General features: G+C 33.9%; 1 protein-coding gene across 1 annotated transcript in view; it reads right to left on the bottom strand.

Moving 5' to 3' along the window:
- GPM6A (glycoprotein M6A) overlaps nt 1-23,031 on the bottom strand; it is a 118,647-nt gene that overhangs the window by 5,120 nt on the left and 90,496 nt on the right. The window contains exons 3-6 of the mRNA XM_008924785.4: nt 19,026-19,182; nt 6,456-6,609; nt 4,364-4,440; nt 3,055-3,120 (exon numbers count right to left, since the gene is read on the bottom strand). Of these exons, the coding sequence (XP_008923033.1) occupies nt 3,055-3,120; nt 4,364-4,440; nt 6,456-6,609; nt 19,026-19,182 (454 nt within the window). The remainder of the gene's footprint in view (nt 1-3,054; nt 3,121-4,363; nt 4,441-6,455; nt 6,610-19,025; nt 19,183-23,031) is intronic.

Below are 23,031 nucleotides of genomic sequence, written 5' to 3'. Positions count from 1 at the left end.
TTGATTATCCATTCAGACATAAGAAAGAACAGTACTTTTCAGAATCATACATTGTACAAATTAAATATGATTCAAAATCTTGGCTATTTTTTCCATGATCAAGATCATAAAAAGCATTTATGACATAAATTATGACATTCTATCAGGGGTTTTTGTTTTTTTTCATCTTGGCCTGATGTCTAAGAATAATAAATTTTCAAAGCAAACTATTTGACATCTTCCTTTGCTACAAAATAAAGCTTTCTTTGACACATACGGTAAAAAATATGAGGTTTTCTATACATCAGTCCAAACATACGACAGTTCTCCTTTTGAACCCCAAATCAGCACTCTTCTTTGCAGATTAAATATTAACATTCATATACAAATCTGAGCCCAAGAGAGAGGTTAAATAGTAGATATGGGGAAATTGTGACTTGTGACTAAATGTTTTTTCAAATATTAACAATTTTTGTCATGGATTTGCAATAAAAAACTACATTTTTTAAAAAATATGTTTTTAAGATACAGTTTCATGAGAAGTATCCTGGAGAGAGATGGCCTTAACATTTATGAACGATCTGGTTCTTTGGTGAATTTCGTAGAATCATACTGGCATTAAAGAGTTCAAGAAATCTTCAAATATCAAATAATCTGGCACTTGCAAACGTCTACAAATCCAGAAGTGAGGATATAGCTGAGTATATTGATGTCATGACTTAAAATGTCATTTCATAGAGCAGATTTTACCAATTCGGTTATTCAGCAGTCTCATTGATGATGCACTACTATTAACGGCTGGCCATAAATACAATACACTCACCACTTTAGTCAGATGGACCTATTCTAGCTTAAAGTAACTGTTTGCAAGAAATGTTTTAAGAGGGTATTAATTTCACAAGCTTTCTTATTTGTAAAGGATTGGTATTTTAATCTCATTTTTCTGTTAAGTCTTGTTGAATTTCACAGACATGGAGATCTGCTGCTGTTCTAGATATACAGAAACATTATCAATTCATATTTGTGATTATTCTTGCAACAGTACATATAGTGAAAGGCATTCATTCTCCACTTACTTAAATGGCTTCTGCACACTTTGTTCTGTGCCCTAGCCCACTGCTGATACATTACCTCCATCTACTAATCTGAGTGTGGATATTGGGGGAAAAAAAAAAGGACTTTTTCTTCTTTCTAGATGAGATATTTAGGACAAAAATTCATTTTTTTCTCCTTTAAATTACTTTTTCCTTGGGAAAGTAAACTTCCCTAAAGGAAGAACCTGCATGTCCCATCACAAAATTCTGAATTTTCCCTCGTATCCTGTCCCTTGTCATTGAGCTATTGTGTCAAGTGTGAAGCACACTACTCAATCTATAAATGTGGCCTGGTATGCTGGATTTAGAAATTATCACCATCAAAGAGTGAAATGTGCTGGTCTTCACTAGGTACCTAGCAGATTACAATGATGGGTTAAAAGCAAAAAATACAATTACAAAATTGAAATATATATAACACAGTTGCAAAAATTAAATAAAACTTATATTTACCAGCATTGGGACACTACACAACTAAGCAGCACTTAGAATATTAATTTATATTGTTGTCGAAACAGTGTTATTGTGGCCACTCTGTGCAGTCACAGAATCCAATAGAAAGCACACTCGGGTATGGGTAACACTTAAAAAATATGTGAATAAATATGCACCATCAAAGTGAATTCCTAGGGGATATGTTCTTCTTGTAACACATCTATGGCATCTTTGATATGGTGAGCTTTGAAGGGTGTTTTTTAAAACTTCATTGAAAGTATCATGTATTTAAACTATGTGGCTCAATGTACTACTTAATTTCCTTTCACTGAGGATGTGTTCCTTTTCATTGAATATCTTTTGCTGGCTATTCTGACTCAAAACTCTTCTTTGAAACGCAGAATTTTTATCTGAACAAAATAGTATTTGATAATTACCACTGATAAAATTAAAAACAATAATGCAATGGAAAACTAATGATCTCTTGGATAAACTTTCCTGACACTAATGATATATTATAATAATAGATATGTGGTCACAATTTTTGCAGCTGTAATGAGACAAATCTCAGATTGGAAAATCAATTAAATTATTAATATGAAATGTATTCTACTAATATAATTATTATTTGTGGTCTTGAAACAAAAATTACATTAAAATATCTATTTTTAATTTAGCTATCTTTGCTATATTGGCAGGCTGTCATGTAATACTGAAAAAAAAGAAGGGAAGAACAAAAAAAAATCAATAATATTACAGGAACACTAGATTCATTGAATATTCTCTGACTGTCCCTTTTTATAAATGTAACTCTGAGGATAACAAAAAAATCATGGCCCTAGGATTCAACAGAAAATTACTAGTATAAATAGTATATAGTAATCACCACCAACAACACTTTTCTTATGAATGCATCAGTACCACGTAATAGTTATTTTTCATTTTCCATTCCAGTGTGCATAATACAAAGCTACAGTGGTACAGAATCATGAGTCTAAAAATATCTTTATGTTTAAGCAGATACAGCAGACAAAAGGCAGAAGAGCAGGGTAATAGCTCTTACACTTTTTTGTCAGTGGAGCATTCTCATTGACAAAATGTCATCAAATTTAAAGTAATCTTCATTATAAAGAAGCTAAAAAATTAGACTTGACAGAAAAAAACCCACAACATTCACATATATTCACAGAACTGACAAAAGTATTCTGCTCCTAAAATAGCATCACAGATCATAAAAGTATAATACTATGGTCATGAGGCAGACACGTGAATTCAAATACTTGTATGAACACAGCAAGAGAATAATAAAAATTCTTAGCATGTACTTACACGTGCTTTTTTATTTAAAAAACTAATAATGATATTCTACTTCAAAGGGAAATCATCAATATATTTTAAAAAAAGAAAAAGATAAAGAGTATTAAATTACAGAATTATATTTTAGTAATAGCATTCAGTGATAGTACAGAAATGGAGCAGCTGATCCTCAGTCAGAATCAGAATGTATTAGCATTTCAGATGAGGAGTAGAGTATTGGTCAGCTTACCATAGCAATGACTGCTGCTCCAGCTCCAGCAAGTGCCACAATGAACAAGTGGAATGTCATATTTAGCTGCAAAGGGAGACAAAGAAAGGGACTTTTGTGGTTGTACACCAAACAGAAACTGAACAAAAGTCAGAATAACGTAGTGCAAATAATTACCTCCCTGGTGCCTGACTAGGAATACTATTTCCAAGAAATTAACATGTACATCACTACATAATGCTTGTTTTTGTTACAATACTCATATTGGAGACAAAGCATTACTCTATTTAAAAACATACCATTTAAATAATAAAATATTAAGAAAACTATTTAAAAATAAACACTACAACATTTATTTTTTGTTACAATATTAATCTACAGATTTATGTTTGTGGTGGCTTCTCTAGAGTCAGAGCCAGCCTAAGAAAAAACCATTTTTCCCTTGTTAGCAATAGCTTTCTATCTTCACATGTTGATCTACTTTACTCTCAAATTTGCTGATTGAATTTGTTCGTAGTGATATAATATAAACCAGGTTACTTGCATAATCCAAATTAACCACCTTCCTCACCTCAACCCAAATCAAATGATTACATTTGTTTTTAATTTCAGTAACCTGGTTTACACAGCAGCCACAGAGAAGAGTTGCACTGGAAGAGTTGCATTGTATTAGATGCTAAAAGGTATAAGGGCAGATTGTGCACCTCCACTCAAAGATTTGTTCAAACATAGTAAGACCCAGTGAAACATTTAGCAAAGCACCCTTTAACTTCAGAGGGATCAACATTTTAGCCTCTCTTTGTTTTAGGTAGATGTAATTTTGTTTTGTCCCTCCTTCATCTTTTATAACTTAAAAAAACCCAGAAACTTCAGCTGCACTGAAACAGGTGGCATTTGCCCAAGGGAAAAGCTACAAAGAAAAGTGTACTGTTACCACCCTAACACACTACAGGGCCTGGCCAAATCCATTTGAAATCTTTACTCTCCTGTCACAACTGTAATCATAAGATCTTCAATAATGATTCAATATAAAGATTATTCATTGTGCAGCAGGTGTGTTAGCTTTCACAAACATCTCAGTAACGAAGTAGATGATAATGGAATTATTAAAAAATCGCAAACAAAAAAACCATAAGTGTATTTAGAAAACAAATGGCTGGAGAAATTGCACTGACTAAATTTGGTATTTGGCAAAAGACTAGTTTTCATTATGATTTTATTCATCACCATAAGTATAATTAGAATATTAACAGTAAGAAAACACACGTCAGTTCCTTCCTACTATAACATATACTATGGATTTACCAAAAATGTTATCATACTTATTCACCTCATTAGAGTCGCACATCTTGATGAAACTTTCTGATGAGGTGCAAACCTTCTTTTCCTCCCCAATAGTTACAATACCTGAAGAAGAATAAATATTCACATTACTTAGTATGCCTACTATATATATACTTACTTATATGAGAAAAGCTAAGAAATAAAAATTTTATTCTTCTTTGAAGAACTTATTTTAACATTCAAAATCTGATTTTTGTTGACAATCAGAGGCATGGAGCAACTCTCCTGTGAAGACAGGTTGAGACACTTGGGATTGTATAGCCTGGAGAAGAGAAGGCTCTGGGGAGACCTTACAGCAGCCTTGCAGTAACTAAAAGGGGCCGACAAGAGAGACAGAGAATGACTTTAGGCAAGTGCATGTGGTAATAGAACAAGAGTAAGGGCTTAAACTGAAAGAGGGTAGAGTTTAGATTAGATGTAGGGAAGAAATTCCTAATCGTGAGAGTGCTGAGGCACTGGATCATATTTCCCTGAGAAGTGGTGGATGACCTAATCCTGGAAGTTTTGAAGACCAGATCAGATGGAGTCCTGAGGAACCTGATCTAGAGGAAGGTGTCCCTGCCCATGGTTGGGGATTGGAACCAGATGATCTTTAAGGATTCTTCCAACACAAAATATTCTAGGATTCTACGATAATTTCAGCCACAGAGCTACCACATCATCTATTTAGTAAAAGCCCTAGAAAAAAATATGTAATAATTTTTCAGGCAGTTTTGAAAATACCTTAATTCTTCATTTTTATCAGTATATACACTTACCATGTTCATATTCTCTACCTTCATGTGGAGAAATTTGCTGTATATTTTTTTCAGACATGTTGATCAGGTACAAAGCTGCTTTCACAAGTTATAAAATAGCATTGCCCAAATATATACTTTATTGTAATGATAGTTTCTCTATCAGCAAGAATAAGTAGAAACTGCTACCTTGCTTCCTTTAGTTAATGTCCAGATAATAAAGACTAGTTTGAAGAAAACTGTAATAACTCAATTATAATGAAAAATGTACTGTTCTTTCCTATTAATAATCAGTCGGTTTTGCACTGAATCTATAGGAAACAGGTACATTATACCCACTTTATACGTTAGTGTTCTATACACATTTTAAGTACAATTAATAAAAAAATAGGCATGAATATTAACAAAATAAAAAATAATACTCTTGATGGGACCTATACAGATAATGGTTTTCTCAACTCACCTGTCATGCAGTGTAGGGAAAAAAAAAACAAAAAATAAAAAATTCCAACTTTTTTCCCCTCTTGAAAGCAATAATGTCAAATATTTTATTTCAGGTCAATTGGAATGTTTACTGTGAATGAAACTGTTTCATGCCCAATCAACACAGTCTCTTTTATATATCAAAATAACAATTAAAATTTACTGTGATTTTATATTAGACCAAGGCAACAAAAGAAAACCAAGGAACTGCCTAACAATAGTAAGATTACCCAAAGAGAAACCATTGAGGCCAGAACATCTAGAATTAAATCAGTCTTGTGGAAGAGAGGAATTGAATCACCATTACTCACACAAGAATTCTCAGACTTTTTAAGATTCAAATCCCTTTTTATCCAAATTTCCCTTCCCATCAAAACACATGTATGTGTATATTCCTCACACTATTCTAACCTCCACCATTCAGGTTTTAGCCCCACTCCTCTCTCTCATTCTCTCTCTCTCTCTCTTTCTCTACCATTCTCTACTGTTATCAAAACTTTTGAAAGCAATGAACCTTGTCCTGTCCCAGTTCACCTCCACAGGGACAGATAATACCCAAGGACCTCACATCTCCAAGTCAGTGTCCTACCACAAGATTTAAGAGTCATTCTTCAGGTAAATGACTAATTAAGCATTTTAGGCAAGTTCCAGCAATCTCAAAAGAAGACACTAAACAGAAGCCCCAGACCAAATTTTCAGTACTCTGGGAAGATGGACAAGGCTGACTCAATTTTATCAAGTCTGGAAATGCAGTTCATCTCTCATACACTGCCTTGACTAGTGGGTAAAAGGATAGAAAGAGACGCTTAACAATTTTGTTAAATCTTGCTTTATATTCTGTGTTCTTCATTCACATACCATACTGGCGAAGATCCAAGCAGAGATTAGCTCCATCCACTACAGTGGCATTTCGGCAAATGGTCCACAGGTTGAAGTACATGTAAACAGGCAGAGAAGTGAAAGCTGTAACGCCAAGCCAGGCCAACATAAAGATGTATGTCAGCATAATAAACTGCAGTAGAAAAGAGAAAAACAAAACCAGCGGTAAGTCAGAACTTAACTGATAGTCCATTGCATAAAAAGGAACCACAGAGAAGTAACAAATGCATTTCTGACTGGTTTTGTCAGTTTCTGTCCTCACTGGAAAGTGAGTGACTGAATAGAGAAAGTGATAGCAAAGTCTATAACAAATATACAGTATCTTACAGTAGACATTTTTTGTGTCTTATTTGCTTGATATAATGGAAATTCTATTTCATCTATTGCAGGGAATATAGTCAACACAAATAAGTACTGTTCTGTACATGCTCTTTGTTTTTGTTTGTTTTGTTATTGTTCTTTTACTGTTTTCTTTTTTTTTTCCTCTCCATATTACAGTGTTAAAGCTAATGAAACATCTTCTGGTTCATTCTCAGGCACTCATTTACAAATAAGTACTTGGAAAATTACTTAGAAATGTAGATTCTCTTCAGGGCTATGAATTTTCGACTAAAGTGTTACATCTCAGTTTATTATCAAGCTAAAGAATTGCACACATTTTTTTCTAAGGCAGGAGCAAGAAATAAGAAAGAAGACTGCCTCAGTACAGACTTTAAATTTTCATTTGCCTATATTCTAGAAGTACTTTAAAAGTAAAACCAGCAACCTAGCTTGTATTCTATGAGTTTTTCAAAACCAAGTAAGTCTGAAGCCTTACTTTTGAGCCTTCCAGAATTCATGAAACAAGTCATATTTAATAAATTTAGTATATCTCTCAGTGTAGCACATCCATAATAATTTAATGAAGTCCTAAATCTTTTATATTAGTTACACTACTGAAATGTAATAACTGTTTTTATGACTGGGCTCCACACAGATTTGAGAATCCTTCTATTGTGTGATTATCACCAAATGGAGGAAAAAGATCAGTCTTACGATGCGAATTAAAATTCCTATTTAATATCTTTTTACTTTCTGATCTGTAGTAAGGATAAAACTCCCTGTAGCTTTGCTTACTTAGGAAGCCTGCTGAAATAATACAAAGCATTGGTATAGCAAACTGGGGAAAAAATTAGAGCTTATTAGCCTCTAAAAAAATCTGCCTTGGGCACAAAATAATAGCAGGAGAAAACTGTCAGATGATAGCTGCCTTCTCAGAGAGAACTGCCTGATTGTTTATGGAAGGGATTCTTTTTTAAAAAAAGAATCTGATTGGTTATCTCAGAAAAAAGTGGCTCAAGTGATGATTTCATTTTAAAAACATATTTTAGAAAAGGAAGAACTTCAGTTTTCCTCTTTCAATCACTTCCAGCTGAAGAGCCAGTGACCAATTGCATGTTAAATTTCATGACATAACACCAAGAAGACAGAGGGAAAAAATACAGAAACTTCCTTTGTTTTGAGTAACTAAAATACAAAACTTCAAGTTAAACCACTTGGTAGACGTGAGCTATGCCTGGAAGCTGCAACCACTGATATCAGTAAAGCAAACCACAGAAATGTGATCTGGGCAGTAATATATTTCCTGCTGCAAGGACTGTAAGACAAAGGTTAATTTCGCACATTTATAAATTCTTGTTAGAATTTAATGAAATTGTGAATTATTAAAAAAAAAAAAAACAAAAACCCAAAACACTGGAAAGACTAAAGTCTTTTTTTAGATAATTTTCTCTGCTATTACAATCTTCCGTCTTTGCTCTAGAGAACTTGTAAGGAATGCTTAAGGAGTCTGTTCACTCCAGGAATTAAATTCAGAATTCAATCTCCTGAGATTCAAAGGGATCTTTCTCCTTTGAAGTAGCATTCTGCTATGTGACAAGCTGAAGATTTCTGAAACAGCATCTTAAAGAGGTATCACAGTTTGTTCTTTAGTATGCTACCTATTGCATTTATAGTGAAAATTACTTTCTCTGATCAGTTTGATTTTCACTCTAAGGAAACCCAAAATAAACTGGAAGTGATAGTGAAATTCATCTACTAAATCATGAAGATAAAAGTTCACTATTTGATATTCAGTTCACATTGCCAAAAAATAGCTAAAGTGAATAATTATTTGAACAAACAAATCTTTAACCTCTGTAGTGGTTATATTCTTGTACCAACACCAAAGCTGGTAAAACCTTCTTGCCAGATTATGTAAACCTTTCAGTGCCAGTAATGGCTTTCCTGAGTTATGAATTATTAAAGTAGGCAAATCATGAACCTTCTGGAAAGATTTCTTTTTACAAAAACAGATCAAAGTCAGGAAGTAGATATTTCAAAGTGTATTCTGAAATGGTATGTATGCAGCACAACAGTTTTCATGGTGGTCATAGCTGGTTTAAATCCTGTTTCCACAGAAAACATTACCCAAATCCTATCTATTTTAATAAGATCAAGATTTCAGTTACTGCTTTATTTTTTCCTTCCTTCTTTCTAATTTATGGGTACTTGTCCCATGAAAAGCACATTCATTAAATTTCAAACACTGTTCTTGTTTTAGTTTTGTTATAAATATTTTAATACCCCTGAAGAAACATTGTATGATGGCTTCAGTGACCCTAGGGATGGAGACAGTGAAATCATATCTAGAAGGTACTGTTACTACAGAGAGACATGGACTGAAATGGAAACAAACTTCATTCATTTTATTTTATGAAGACACTACTGCTTACAAGAAAAATAATAGAGAAACATAACAACATATTAAGAAGTGCCCAAATAAAATTTAATTCCAGAAAACTCATGTTGTCATGTAATTTTAATTTTGTTCCAAACCACTCAGTACTTACTTTTACACTTCCTCTCAATCTAATCATAGTTATTTTATATGAACTCCATGACATGAGCTCTTGTAAAGAGATGTACACATTGTTGCGTTTATATTTCATCTAGATTTATTATCTTATGCTCACTCACACACACACACAAAATGTTTACTTCCAGCTAGATGATCTAAGAGGTTCCTTCCAAATCTCTTCACAGCCTCAGAAATTCCTTTTGACAGTTTTTACCAGAAATCAAAACTGCATCTAAAGAGATCATGTACCTCCATCCTGCCCAAAGCCTATTGTGCTTCATTATGAAACCCTCTCAGTGCTGGACATCACCTAAGATGAGCCCAGGGTTAGCCTGGCTTTCTCTTATGTAATACTGGGAAGCAGAGCAGCTGACCTCCACAGTGCATTGTGTGGTTGTGTTTCTGGGTGCATTTCCCCAGCTGCATGTCAGAGCAAGGCTCTGTGTACCATTTGATGGCCAGTCAGAGTATGAATGGAAAGAGTTTTTCAGTTTCTTCCTGAATTGCCCTGTCTCTCAAACATCTCATTCACTTTCAATTGCCCATATATTTGATTTTAATATTAACAAAAACTTTTTAACTTTAGCACTTTACCCAGTTTCAAGTTCATAAGTGACCTTGGCTTTCAAGCCTTCTGCCTCAGGCTTGTTCATTTTTACTAAAAGAAATTCCTCTGAGTTAATGCTACTGTCTCCTTATCCTGCGAGCATTCTGCATAAACACATTTACACACTCTTTTTAAATTATTCATTGCAGTTGCCACATATTTTCTCACGTGCTAAAATTTGTCTTGATGAAGTTGTACTGATAGAGTGCACGGTTCTTTCTTCAGTTTACAGGAAGTCAAATTTAAAAGTACTAACATGTATTCCTATCTCAGACCTATTGTTTATTTGCATTAAGTGTTTTATAATGTATGATTTGGACTAGTACTTTACATCTACAGTCCAGACTAAGTAACCTCCTTTTATCAATAAACTTTTACAACAGATTAGTGTAAAGAATAGATATTTTGTTCCTGTTCATCATCTGTATTATTACACCGCAGGTGTTTAGTTCTCACTTTTGATAGGTTCAGAATTCATCCAGCAGACTTTTGCAATATTTTGCATTTTTAAAGAATGATCTCTACATAAATACTTTAACTTCTTCCCAATGTTTGTTTGTAACATCATCTTAAATGTGGAATTCCCCATATGCAAATATGAAAGAGAGTAAGTAGGAAACTTTCTGAATTCCTCTGGAAAATATTTTAACAATGAAGAAGCTAAAAGAGCCTTTGCTGCTTAGTTTAAAGTGAACCAAAAATACTATGATTTATTTAAACCCAAATAAATCAGACACTGAAAAAATTACACGGATGTCTTTAAACTCATTGATATATCAATGTTACAATCACCCTTTGCCATCCTAACCAATCTCTCCTGGTATGCACAGACCCCCTTATTACACACACAGTATAAAATCTAAATATGTTTAAGAAAGACTGTTGACTAGCTTACAAGAAAATGGTCTCTAACATTCTAATTTCTGTGCTAACTAGCATCTCCAAATTCCTGCCTCATTCATCAAGAGAAGTAAAAGATGAAGTAAAATTTCAAATTATTGCATTTTACGTACAATGTTGCTGGAAGAGACTGTTGTTCGGATATTACCACTATAATGCACTGTAAATCACAGAAAATGCACACTTACAAAGTCTCTTCTGCTTGGTCTATAATATCACTCTCATTGCTAACAATCACTTGTTGGGCATTTATTATTGTCTCTTCAAAACATGTTCATCCCTCTCTCTCTCTAACATATTATACTCCCAGGCACAGCTCCAAGAGTCTTGTTGAAACATGGATAGATTTCATGGTATGCTATTACTGTCATATGGTTGATTCTTTTTGGCTTGCATTCAAGTCAACTGCTTCAAAAAAAAAAAAAGTCAATATTGGTCCCAGTTTCTTTTCATAGGCTTCTTGGGTTTCATCCATATAGTAAATACTATCAAAGTGTGACACTCCTTTGATAGTTAAAATCTATTATCAGAGAGTTATTAAATGCCAGAAAATTGGAATTCCATTTTATGGTACAGTTTTGTTTAGGGTTTTTTAAATATTTTCCTTCTACAAATAGTTTAGATGGAAGAAAAACTGATTTTGTGAAAACTAGGAGCAATTCTCACAGTTAATTTCTGCTTTTTCATCTGTGAATACATTTTTCTAAAATTTCCTTTAAATTTGTAATTCAAAGTTAAAATATTCCATGCATTATGTCTATTGCTTTCTAACCATTTAGATGCACATAAAAAGTTGGGTTCCTTTCTGATTTACACTGTTGATTTGTTAGTAACAGTGGGAGAGAAGATTTCCCCTGTCACCTCAGAAATAAAAAGAGAAGATTTTCTAACAAATTGATTCACTTTTTGAAATATTTTGTAAAAAAATCCATGAAATATCAGTTTGAAGAAGATGGCTTAAGGCAAGACTAGATTTTCCCTGAAGATCATATAATTTGTCTGTTAGGTACTTCCTCAAAAACGAAATAGTCTAATTTTTCTTTTATTTCTGAATTTTCTTTAGAATGGTGATGGTTTTGTAGCATTGTGTTGCTTAAAGTTGTTAGCATTAGTTATTTTATGTGTCCTTCAGGCAACAGTGTAATTTTTGTAGTCCAACAGGCTTCTGGAGCCCTACAGAAATTTATCTTTGGATCTTTACTGCTACTTAACAAAATCAGAACTTGCTATTTAATTTTGCAATCTTCCAGATAGAAATTACTTTTTCTCAAAATGCATATATTTTCACATTCTCAAAGTTATCCTCCTCGTTTTGGTTTTCTTTTTGGTGGTGTTTTTCTAACACTGTCTAGGAACATAGCTAAGCTATTGGCTTTGTGTCTAAATGTAATTACAGATAAATAATCTGGCTTTAAAATTGCTTTTTTAAAAATGTGGAGTAGATATTTTCATTAAATACTCCTTCTTCATGGGATCTGCAGACTATGGTCACACAACTATTCAATTCAAAGACATAAAATATGAAAAATCAGTTTCATCATGACCTACTCCCTGCCATTGTAGGCTGGTCCTAGTAGTAAATTTTCCAGGTGTTTTGTTTCCAAATAGTTGATAACCTATTTAAAAAATCCTGATCTATACTGCAGTGGTCTTCAGTGGTGCAAAGTTTTCTATACACTGAAGATATAGCATTCAGCTGGGAAAAGACTGCACTATACAAATGGTTTACATTTTTCACATTGCCAAGATTGCAATTTTTGTTCAGGAAGTTTGCATGGATTGTACTTGGAAACAAGACAGTGAAGTTTAAACTAGAAAGCAGAAATAACACTTATAACTTCTCTAAACAGATGTTTATACTTGGCTGTCAAAAATATGAACATGAGCTCTTTCCTTATGTATTCTTAATGGGGTTTGAGAAGCCTATGAGAGAATGAAGGGGTAGGGACCTTTCTTTCTCATTTTCTGTCTTGCTAAGCACTGAAAGTCAATAACAATAATCAGCCAAGGAATTCTAAAAATGTGACCTTTAAAAAGTCTTAAATAAAATGTAACCACTCTGGGCAGCTTATGGTTTACATCCGGAGTGCAAAACCTCCTTCCTGGGCAATCGATGCCAAAAAATATTTAGAAAGATAAATATGAGTTTATAAGACATCAATAGGAAGATGTACTTCATATGAATGAAGAACTGTTTACAGTTTCCATGGATTTTGTAGACAGTAACTTTAAGTGGGAGAACTGAAAAACAAGCAGGCTAGAAACCACTGAATAATGGATAATGATTACATCTTGCACCAAAAGAATCATGAATTTATGATAATATCACTGAAATTCAAAGGTTTAAATAAGTATAAAGAGAGTAAGATATCTAGATGTACTGAAAAATAATAAGGGAGACAGGTGCAAACAAGGATCAGGGAAAACAGTGATCATCTGATGAAGCATTCAAGTTAAAACTGAGAAGGATTATTTGAACATAGGGGAGATAAAGCTATCATCTTGAACAATATATGATGATCCATAATAGAAAGGTAAAGCCCATGGAGAAAGTGTAACAGCTCCCACTGTCAAGCACACTTTAGAAACGTATGGCAGCACATTTTCAGAAAACAGTTTCGTTAACAAAAGATATTTATTGACTGAGCTTACAAGCCAAGAAAAAAATCTGCCCTTGACATGCAAGACACACAGCACAATCTGAAGTAAAAACCTTTTGTCTGGTTTATCACTAACAATGACATTTCTGTCAGCAAGCAGCAAGACCAAGACAAGCTACTGGTAAGGCATATTATAATGTCTACCACACTCCTATATTAAAGGAAGTAATGAACACTGCAGTCCACAAAAGGACTGAATATACAACACATGGCAAGTTATGTGAGAAAAGGAATGATCAGATGAAAGTATGATTTTATAAGTGTGATATCCCTGAGTGAGAAAATCTGGAAGTATACAATAAAGAAAAAAAACAAAAAATCCTGGACAGATTAAAGAAGTAAGACAGAACAAAAGTAGAAATATATAACAAAATAATTTCTGAGCTCACTGCAAAAAAATTCTCAAAGTATAACAAATAGAGAAAAAAAGCCCTTGCATTCTTTCTTCTTTTTAAGTAACCATATGTATCTTAACAATGTAGTTGGAAGAGCAATGGCATAAAGATATTTCTCTCAGCCACTCTGCTGAACTCTGAAGTATTACTAGGGCTTGTCCTTCCTATTTCAAGAACAAGTGCAGAAGATTGCAAGGAACCCACTCCTCCAGAGAAATTCTAACACTGGTTATTTTATCCAGGGATAAAATGACTAGCAGAAATTGCTAGTATGTTTTATTTTAGTACTAACTCCAGCAGTGTTTAGACAGTAAATGTTATTCATCTAAACTCCAATTAAAGAGACCAAGCAGGATACATCCAACTAAATGTAGATAATTGATTTATGCACTTAATATAAAGGACATAACTTTAAAGACTTGAGGGTTATTGTCTTTGCAGAAAATAGGATAGTCACTAGCAGAAAAATTCAGCTTATCTGAGAATGTCTGTCTAACCCTCTCTCTCTCCTTTAACTACTGAAGGAACATAGGCCTTTCTCTTGACAACCTTAGTGACATTCCTAGTTAGGTGGAACACATCTGTGTCACAATAAATTCTCTCTAAAGGTGACTTCACCATTAGCTTCTGGGTGGATGATTTCTGGCAATAATTGATGTTTCTGTTTTTCAACTAGGCACTCTAAAAGGCCAGAGCACCATATGAATCTTATCCTCTCAATTTCCCATGTCACTGTCTCAAACTACTTATGGCATACAGTGCTTAATGTGTATGGGGACAAGTGGTTTTTAGACACTTTCCTTATTTGATTGGATTAAAGGATTCTAGACCCATAAGTACATCTGCTGTCTTGGAGAGAAGGTCCTTTATTTCTCATAAATGAAGAAGTATGGTGGTATGAAGCATTCTGCATTCCTCAGATAGAGCAGTATTCAATCAGAGGCAAAGCCTCCCTGTCTGTCAGTTCAGCATTTTTGCACCAGATAATTCAGATATGGTATCTAATTTCCAGAAATGAGAGCTTCATTTCTTGCATTCAGAAATAATGCATCTGTTCTGGGTGGGAAAGCCAGATGAGCTTGCACTGAACTCTCTTCCTCCTATTACACAAAGAATCAAATGTCAATATGATGCAGTTTCATTATCTCTAGAATAACTGGTTTGGTAAGGACAAGATGAAGTGACAAGTTCACAGGTGGTTTTTCAAAGCACTTATGCATTTGTGCAGCCTCCATGTTTTTTCTTGTAAAATAAAATTTGGAAATATTTTTGGAAATTCATGTTTTAAGGACTCATGAACTATGGGTCAAATAATACATAGGTATTCAGGTAGCCAAAATTATTTTCAAAGGCAGAAAAAAATCCAGTCATTAAAATAAAAAGTTCCTAAACACTGAAGATACAGAAGAAACATGTCAGTGCAATTTAAAATATAAACCATCTTTCTCTACAGCCTTCACAGATTCTTTTAAAAAGTAAGATGCAAAGAAATAGAAATACAACCGTCAGGATGAAGTCTTTATACAATGTTTTCTGATGAAAAAAAAACTCCAATCCTTCTTTCCAATTTCATAGCGTAAAATGAGGAAGAAATCCTCATTGTGTTTCTTTCTTAATTTTTTTTATTTTTCATTTTGACACTTAAAACAGATATTCTAAAGCAAGGTGTAAATGAGACTTTCCATGATCAAGTTAGATGAATATAAATAGGGAGAGTATTAAATTGCAAACATGTGAACAGTGTTACAGTTGGCTTCAGGCCTGTCTCCCATTCTTCACTAATCATGCTGCAGTACAGTTATATATAACTGTTTATTTAATACTCTAAAAGTATGTTCTGGCATTGAAAAATGAAGACTAAAAGCCATCTCTCCTGAAATGAGACTGGTATTGTTTTATTGCTTTTGGTTTACTTTTCACAGTAAATTAATTCTGCAAATGTTGCCAATGAGACTTTTCACTGTCACTTTCACAGGCACTGTCTCAGATATAAGAGGTTATAGTCCATGGCAGCACTGGCATGACTTGGATGCTAAGCCTCTGAATGCTCAGATCGGCTGATTAATCAACTATACAGTATCTGGAAAGGTTAGGTTGAACTATTTCTTTTTGCATTACTTTAGGCAAAAAAAATTCCTTTTCCCCATGCAGACCTAGAAAGTGAGCTATTTACAGCTAAGGAGGGAGGTCAGGAAGAGCACATGAAAAGTTCCCAGATGTTGGCTATCAGTGTTCTTAAAAGCCTATTTTTCAAAGAATATATCTCTAAGAAGGACAGAAAGATGGTACTTTTCTTATTTCCGTATATAGAAATACAGTTTATCATACAAAGTTAAAATAAACTTTTCCTCCTTCAAATTTTCTAATAGATTTTTGTCTCCATCTTCATAAAAGGTTTAGTTACAGACATAAAGAATTTATTCATGCAAAATATTAATGAGAAGGAACTGGTAACAATGGTGAAGCTGCAGGATTTAATTCTCAGATCTTATCATGCTAAATTGCTATCAGGAAATACATCAACAAATTAGATGTGAAATCATACAACTGGAATTTTTTACAAAGGTGTTCTTGATGTGGCACCATTTTTATAATTTTAATTCTTCAAAACTACAGATATCCTGTGTGTGCATTTAGTTTTAAGGTATTGCTAAAAGAAACCAACTGTTCAGTTTTTGACAGCTTAGATTTTAATAATTACAAAATTACTATTTCAAAATGATATACAAGGAAGCTTTCTTGCAACTTCTAGTATCTGCCAACCCCTTTCAATAGCATGAATGACAAGAATGTATTTAACTCATAATAATTGATGGATTAATTTTACTTGCAATCATAAACAGTATACAGCCTTAATGTTAGCTGCACAATCAACCCAAGGTTTCTTGAAGTAAACCACAAACATTGCAAATTACTGACAAGGAAAGTAAAATGCTGAAGGAATTAATTTTTAAAAAACATTAATAACAATAGCATTATTAACCATACAATAGTTGTTTAACTGTTTGTTTCTTTTAGACACATATGACAGAATTACAGTTAATACTGCAAGGGCATCAAAACTGTGAGAGGATGCAGCACTTCTCTGCTGCAGTATTGAGGACAAGCATTCATGGGAGCTGCGAAGAAAACTAATGTTCTGAAAATTGTGCTGCTCTGTACAAAATTTGAACTAGCTTAGTAGGTTCTCAGTGAATATAGATTAGAGATTTCTTTCCAGGAGATGAAAGCAGTATTGGTATAAGCAATAACTGCTCTTTATTTAAAATGTTTTCAGTTTTTATTTATATATTCATTTAAAGGTTTCAAAACAATCTTAGTCAAAGTACCAAAATCATACAATGGCACCTGACAGGAACAACTGAAAAAAGATGAAAACACTGGATTATTGTGGAACGTGTTGCATCTGTGTAGGGATGGCATACATGCTATATTCCCCAATTTACAATGTGTACATCATCTGTGTTCAGTTTAACCTTAAATGTCAGGATATCCAAAATACTAGTTTGATAGTCTTTGTATGACTGGAAGTATCTACTTGTCCTAGTTAGAACAGCTGGGACCAGTTCATCACTGTATGGGTGTAACCCAAAACTGTGTATTCTATAGCCTTCCATGCCATTTCCCAGAAACTGTTATCCATAGACTATTTACACCCTCTGCCCAGAGCAGCCTGACTCCTCAGACTATAAATTAGGTGTTAAGAGGCCTGTGAGATAGGAGGGTGCCCCCTGTCCTCACACCCATTGTGGAACTCCCCACCCTGAGGGAAGTACTGGGCATTCCTATCTGAACTGGAGAATATATAATCTTGGAGTCTTGGAACTTTTTTAATCAGTCTTGGGATCCAGAGGAAGACTGCAGATCAGTGCTCTCAACCAGACTGCAGACCACCGCTGTCGACTGGACTGCAACAACCCCTTTTCAACCAGACTGCAACCACCACCCTCGACCAGACTGCAATCACCACTCTTGACCAGACTGCAACAGCACTCTCACCAACAGGTTTTCCCCTCTCCTTTTCCTTTGGACTCAGGGGGCCCAACAAACACCACTCTGTTCATGCTCCAGGGTGCTGGGTTATACGTTTGGGTTTTGTGGGTTAAAACCAATTGTTTGTCTGTGTAATCGTACTTATTGTATTATTTTATTAAATTATTATTCTGATTTATAATCTCTCTTTTGAGTTAGGTTCATTTCCCCTGCCAGTTTACCTTAAACCAGCACACTACTGCTTATATTTGTTCTTAGACTATATTCCAGTGTAATAAATATTGACAGTTGTAGTACAATGGGAAACCCAAACATTGCTACTATTTTATATAACAATTGTTGTTAATAAAGCAAAAAGTTAAATGTACCATAACACCAAGATCTACTTGGCTGTATTTAATCATTTACTTTTCATCACAAATATGATTTGTTGATACTGATAGTATTTGCAGAAATATCCAACTTCAACAGCTACCAAATGCACAGACCTCTTGCCCTAGATGCAGAAGAGTCAAATACCAAAAAAGTTAGTTACTTACCTGCTATTGAACAGAGGTGTTAAAATAATCCCAGGTCAAACAGTCACCAATTTTAGTATGACAAACTTGCATTTAATTCCCAGTACAAATTATAATTTTTTGAATCTAGGTTTTCCAAGATCATGAGCGAATTGCCTCTTCAAACCACAGATTAACATAGAAGTAAAAATGGGCTGTTTGCCATTTAGAAACTAAATAAAACCTGATGACAGGCCTCTGCTTGTTCCAAAGAGGAACAGGAAAGATTCCTAAAATAACTGAAAATATTAGTAAGAAAAATGTCCTGTCCAGTAGAGCTGGAGGCATTATACAGTTTTAGTTCTATCCAGAACAGTTTATGTTGCTGAGCTAATAAGCTTTTCCATTCAACTGGTGGAATTAATTGCTCCTAACTTAGTGTTTCACCAATACAGAGAACATTTGTAGTGCTCTGTTCTGCTTTGCTATAATTTTTAACCACTAAACTGAAGCATCACAAAATATTAAAGAAACACAAAAAATTAACATCACAAGGCACTAAAAATATACAAAAGATGTTGAAATTTTCATAAGTACAAAAGCTTTCTTAACCACTTACCCAGGCGCTGACACATCTGCCGCAAGTAGTGATTTTGAAATCTCCGTAGAGATCCTTGATGGCACCAGTTGTAAAGAACCCCTCCACCATCAGCAAAATGCCATATACAAAGAATGCAGCTGCTACACCATATATCACATACTTGAAGATGTCAATCCTGTAAAGAACAGCAAAAATTAATTATCTGAATAAATATTAAAGCTTACTCTGAAATTTCAGGGTGAGATAATCAGACCCATTAAGCCTCAAAGTTTTTACACTGGAGTAAGCTTAAGTGCTGATGTGCCATAATGACAGCTGAAGCTGAGGACGGGAGTGAACTTTGAAATAAAATAGCATTGATATAAGAAACACTGGGCCAATTTAATTTAATTAAACATAAAAATTATTCTCCCATGGACAAACTGTCTAGCAGAATAACAAAGTCATAAAGTGACATCCCTAACTTCAAAACAGAATCATATTATCACAAAAATAACATTAGATCATCTGGAATTCTTCTATAATGAGCCTGTAAAACATCATTTCACAGACCTAGAGCTGAAGAAATGGAAGTGTGGCTTGCAGTGTAACGTGTAGAGCCCTCGAAGGCTCAGTCCATTACAGACAACATTACCTGGGTTGTGTGGTTGTTCTGTCCAGTATTGCCTAAAAACTAAACACTGGCTCAAGGAGACTCTGCCTCTCAAATGTTCTCTCATTAACAGAGTTTTTGAAAAGATTTATGGCAGAGCCTCTCTGCCCTAAATGTTTTGTCTAAACTTGGAAACATAACTAGTAACCACTGCCTTAGATTAACAGGTTTGAAAGCTTACTTGAATTTCTCTGAAAACTAGCCACAGTAAATTTCCAGTTTATCAACATGACATGGAAGGAGCTGTGCAACTCTCTAGAAAATGGTATTGTGCAGATTTAAGATATGACTAAGTTCCAGTCATATTGTCCAGTAACAACTCATAACAACATAAGACAAAAAATATGGCAGAGACCCATTAGGATCTGCCAGATTAATTTTGATAAGCACCAAACCACTACCCATACTTGATATTTCTTAAGACAAAGATTAATACTTCTACTGTTATGAAAGGTAATATTTAATGCTAACATTTTCTTAGGAGCATACTTTTTATCATCACCCAAAAGACAACTCTCAATACTCATTGCATGTGTACAATACAATAACAAAGCTCAAAAACCCATTAAAAACTCATTAAAATATCTTTGAGTTTGAATGGTTTTCAAAAGATTCAAAGTCAGGTTCTTGTTTATAGTTGATACTTCAGACATATGACTGTGTCTACAACTTTATTGAATGTATCTTAAGCTTGCATTAGTCACATAACAATGCAATTAAACTTCTGACCTGACTTGGGGTGGGAGAAGTACTGTAAATGTCTTGGAATGACAGGATATGTTTTTCCCTAACATTCCAATAACAAATCTCTTCCAGCTCTTTTTCTACATCTCTTTTCTTTTATACTCCAGTGAAAACTAGGATAAATTAAGATACATGAACTATTTAAAATGGTGAAAAAAATTTAATGCTATAGACAGTATAAGCTGATGCAGATGACATTTATTTTAATATATATAAATCCTGATTACATTGCAAAAATCCCATTTTCCTAATTTTTTAACAGAAAAACCGTTTTAATCCCTTCTTTTCATTACTGATAAAAAAATCACAAAAACAAATAGCAAGTTTGTGACTATTCCATAAAAATCTTCATATTCCTATGTTCTATATCTTAAAAAGTTGTGATCTTCACCAGTGGTTGAAGTATGGGAGTTCTGTTAGCAGCAGCTCCTCACAGACCCCTATGTGCTCAGTTACAAGTCATCACTGCTCTAAAGAAATTAAGACTTTCAGGAAGTCCGGAGACTATTTCAGTCCTTACAACAGCCCTTTAAACCATCTGTGCTGAGTCTCCCACTGAGCTGCTTGTGTCAAAAATTGTACTAAGAGATCTCTGCTTTTTCCTTAGCCTTATGTGCATCTACAGGAATAACTTTCACTTAAGGCTTCCTTCCCCAAAGAAAAAATATATATAGCTATACACTAGCCAAATATAGAAATCAATTTCTTCCTCATACACACATTACAGAGAGTAGTAAAATCTCTACTGATCAGACTACATGAGATGAAATAGCCAGATTTATCCCAAGGCAAAAGGATCTTGGATATAGCAAAGAGTAAAAAGAAAAACAAAAATTTTGAGATGATCACTTAATTACCTCTTTAAAAGCCAGATAGAATCATATTGGAATATAACCACATTTAGTGTCTGCTGTATTTAAAGAAAACATATTACAACAGTAACATTATATATGTATATACATAGTTTTGAAGATAGCCTTGCTATCAAATTATTCTGCAGGATGTAATACAGTTCACATAAACTTTTATTTTCTAATTAAGTTATAATAGATAATAAAAGATAGACCTTGTAAAATGCAAATTGCCTTTCTTTAAAATAAAACGTGATTCTTTGTGGATGAACTCAGGGAGATTAATTGCCATCTGTGCTTCAGCAAATTCTCAAATGCTGTAGAAAGAACTTAAGAGCAACCAGGGAGGTAGAAGGGAATGGCAGAAGGGGTGATGAACATAAGCCAATGGGCAAGATGGGTAAGGACAAAGGAAAAAGACAAGCAGGGCTTACACTTGTGTAAGCTGGAATGGAAGGAAAGAGGTAGTTAAGGAGCAAAGAAAGGAGGTAATCATAAAGATAAATTTTGTACTCCTGACAAGATTGGAGAAATATCTATTAGGTTAACCTAATAGATCAAATAGATATTGAACAAATCTTTTGTTCAATATTTCTTGAACAAAAAGAAATCTTGAATACCTAGTTACTAAACACAGAAGTCCCATTAGTACTATATAATTATGAATTTCAGGTCACTTTCTACTGAAAGTCAGACAATTAAGATTATGAAGATAACCTACATTGCTGAGAAGAATAAGATGAATGGTGAGCTAAACATAAAATAATTGTGGAAAACATCCTGATTTTTTTTTTAATATAGAATAATCTAAACCGTATTTTTCATACTGTATTAATCTGGCAGATGGTCCACAGATTCTGGATCTGCTTTTCCTCACAACACTGCATTCAGAAATGCTAAAAACACAAACATTACTGTTTTCAATTTGTGATTTAAATCAAGTTGGTCTTTCAATTTTAAGGTCTTTGCTGCTGGCTCATTAATTATTCCATACTAAGGAGATTCCCTAATTCATCAATCTGAAACTGGATTCTATCCAACAAGATGAATATTAAAATATCTCTAGAGAAAACACTTTCTTCTTCTGGCAGAAGGTATTGATGGAAGCCATCAATGCTAACTTCTCAACGAGCAGGTTGAAACTGAGTACTGAGTAGACTATCCCAGCAGAGACAAGTCAGAGGTGAGTGAAAACATTCTCAGTGGGTCAGATCAATGTTGCAGATTTCCCACTGTGTATTTTCATTGTGTTTTGGCAAATTCAAGGATTAAAAAATAAAATAAATCAGCAAGTAATACGACAATTTGTTGAACGATCATGTCTATGTGTAGTAGGTTTTTGTGAAAAGTGTGCTAATAATGCTTTGGAACAATCTATGTACTTGCTAGGGATTTTTTCTTTTTTAATTTAGTTAATATAGAAATGTAGTGCAGACATTTAACTGTAATCAACAGCAATTAAAAGACCACACTAGTCTGTCCTGTGACACGCAGTTCTCATGCTGTCCATAAAATCATTTTATTCACTTAAATTATCTGTTCACTTAAGCCTGAACAAGTGATAAAAGCTTTATATTGGAAAGATTTTCATTGGCCTAGCCCACCAGAGTACTAAGTATTACTGTGGGACTAGTTTTTCAGCATTTATAGTTCTGCCTCACATTTCTCTTGCTGAATTTATAACATAACTTCTCCAATATATAATATGATACTAAGATATTACAGATGTTAAATAGCACAATATTGCTGGTAAACTGTACCTATATTCTCTGAATGC

The sequence above is a fragment of the Manacus vitellinus genome, unplaced genomic scaffold, assembly GCF_001715985.3.
Source record: "Manacus vitellinus isolate BGI_N305 unplaced genomic scaffold, ASM171598v3 scaffold_0_pilon, whole genome shotgun sequence".
NCBI lineage: Eukaryota > Metazoa > Chordata > Aves > Passeriformes > Pipridae > Manacus > Manacus vitellinus.
Note: the sequence above shows the minus strand (reverse complement) of the source record. Positions and strands in the feature narration are given on the sequence as shown.